Here is a 1,660-nt window from a genome sequence, read left to right as displayed (position 1 = left end):
GTTTTGTTGGCTTTCAGTTTGTATTGTGCTGTCGTCTTCTTTTGTATTGTTTGTGATTTGATCGCATTTGTTGCTGTATTTTCTTTTGTATTTTTCGTATCGTTGCATTTTTTGTGTACTTTTGTATTTTTTGCATTGCTTCTTTTTTTTCATTAAAATTTTTATTTATAGTTCTGGAAAGGATATTGCATTTTTTGAGAATTTTTAAAAAAGGAAACAAATTAAGTCTGTGCTCAATATCGGTGAAAAGGTGAATGAATGAACGAGTGGATGAATGAGGGAATGAATGAATGAGTGAGTGAATGAATGCAATGGTGACGGCAGACGAAGGTGATGGAGATGATTAACAGATGAGCGGAGGTGAATTTGTTCGTGAAGATATGGTGGAGTGGTTGAGGTAGACAGGTTTGATCCGCCAATGGACTCGTTGGTGGGTGGAGAACATTTCGCGAGTTGCTGTGGTGTGCAGTAAAACATTATTTCAGATTTTTGGGCATTTTGTTGAAGGGAATTAAGGGAATGCCAGTCTTTCACTGACGAGGCACAAGAGTTAAGACTATCAAGTTGAGAAGAGAGATTCTGGTGCGAGATTTCAGATACTATGTTTGAGTCATTTGCATATTGATGGAAGGATAAGTGATATTTGATGAATGAATGAATGGACTAATGAAAAAATAAGTGAGTGAGTGAATAAGTGAGCGATAAACAAGTGAGTTGAGCTAACAAAAATTGAAACTATAACTTTTAAAATTTAATCATGGCGAAGAATAATTGAAAAACAAAATAAATAAAAAAGACTAACAAACAAAATTATTATAGAAAGTCAAAATAATAACAACAACAACAACAACAATAATAATAACAATAAAAAAATATTTTTTTTCATATTCTCATGACAAGCATGTACGTCAGGGCAGACATAAAGATGGCATTCACTCGCATGCCTCTATTATTATTACTATTATTTATCTTTTATTATGGTTATTATTTATTATTATTATTATTTATGATTATTAATATTGTTGTTGTTGTTATTATTGTTATTCATTCTTTCCACTAGTGTTTTTTTTTCAAAATTTAGTGAAAATTAACATCTCGCTTTGAAAATATGTTCCCATATATCTCATCATTTTATTATTGTCACTGTTGTTATTATTTTTATTGTTATTATTATAATTATTGTTGTTGTTGTTTTTGTCATTATCATCATCATCGTTTTTTATAATTTTTAATAGAAAAAAAACAATTTTTTGGCCAATTTTCTGTAATAGACTAAATTAAACAGTGAAAGTTCTAAGCGATCATGACACGCAAAAAGAGACTCTCACAAAATTTATACAAAAAACATACAAACGAATACAAAAACAATTTTAGTGTATGTCATCGTCGTCATCATCATCATCATCATTTCCCGCCTTTTCTGTCTTGAATGGCATAGTTAATTTGGATTTGCTCCTGAAAATTAAAGAACAATAATAATAATAATAATAATAATAATAATAATAATAATAATAATAATAATAACAACAACAGTAATGGCGCAGTGGTTTTATATGCTACGTCAATAAAGCTTGAAACCATTCTTTAAAAATTTTCAAATAAATTCGTTTCCTTCCGATGAAAATAATAATAATAATAACAATAACAATTAAATAACAAT

The 1,660-nt window shown here is 28.8% G+C and overlaps 1 protein-coding gene across 1 annotated transcript in view; it reads right to left on the bottom strand.

Annotated features, from left to right (window-relative positions):
* Positions 1-1,404: 1,404 nt before the first annotated feature.
* Positions 1,405-1,660, bottom strand: part of HELRODRAFT_181315 (hypothetical protein) — a gene marked incomplete at both ends in the record, with an annotated part of 9,676 nt that continues 9,420 nt past the window's right edge. The window contains one exon of the mRNA XM_009031132.1: positions 1,405-1,455. Coding sequence (XP_009029380.1) covers positions 1,405-1,455 — 51 coding nt within the window. The remainder of the gene's footprint in view (positions 1,456-1,660) is intronic.

Source organism: Helobdella robusta, assembly GCF_000326865.2.
Source record: "Helobdella robusta unplaced genomic scaffold HELROscaffold_70, whole genome shotgun sequence".
NCBI classification, from domain to species: domain Eukaryota; kingdom Metazoa; phylum Annelida; class Clitellata; order Rhynchobdellida; family Glossiphoniidae; genus Helobdella; species Helobdella robusta.
Note: the sequence above shows the minus strand (reverse complement) of the source record. Positions and strands in the feature narration are given on the sequence as shown.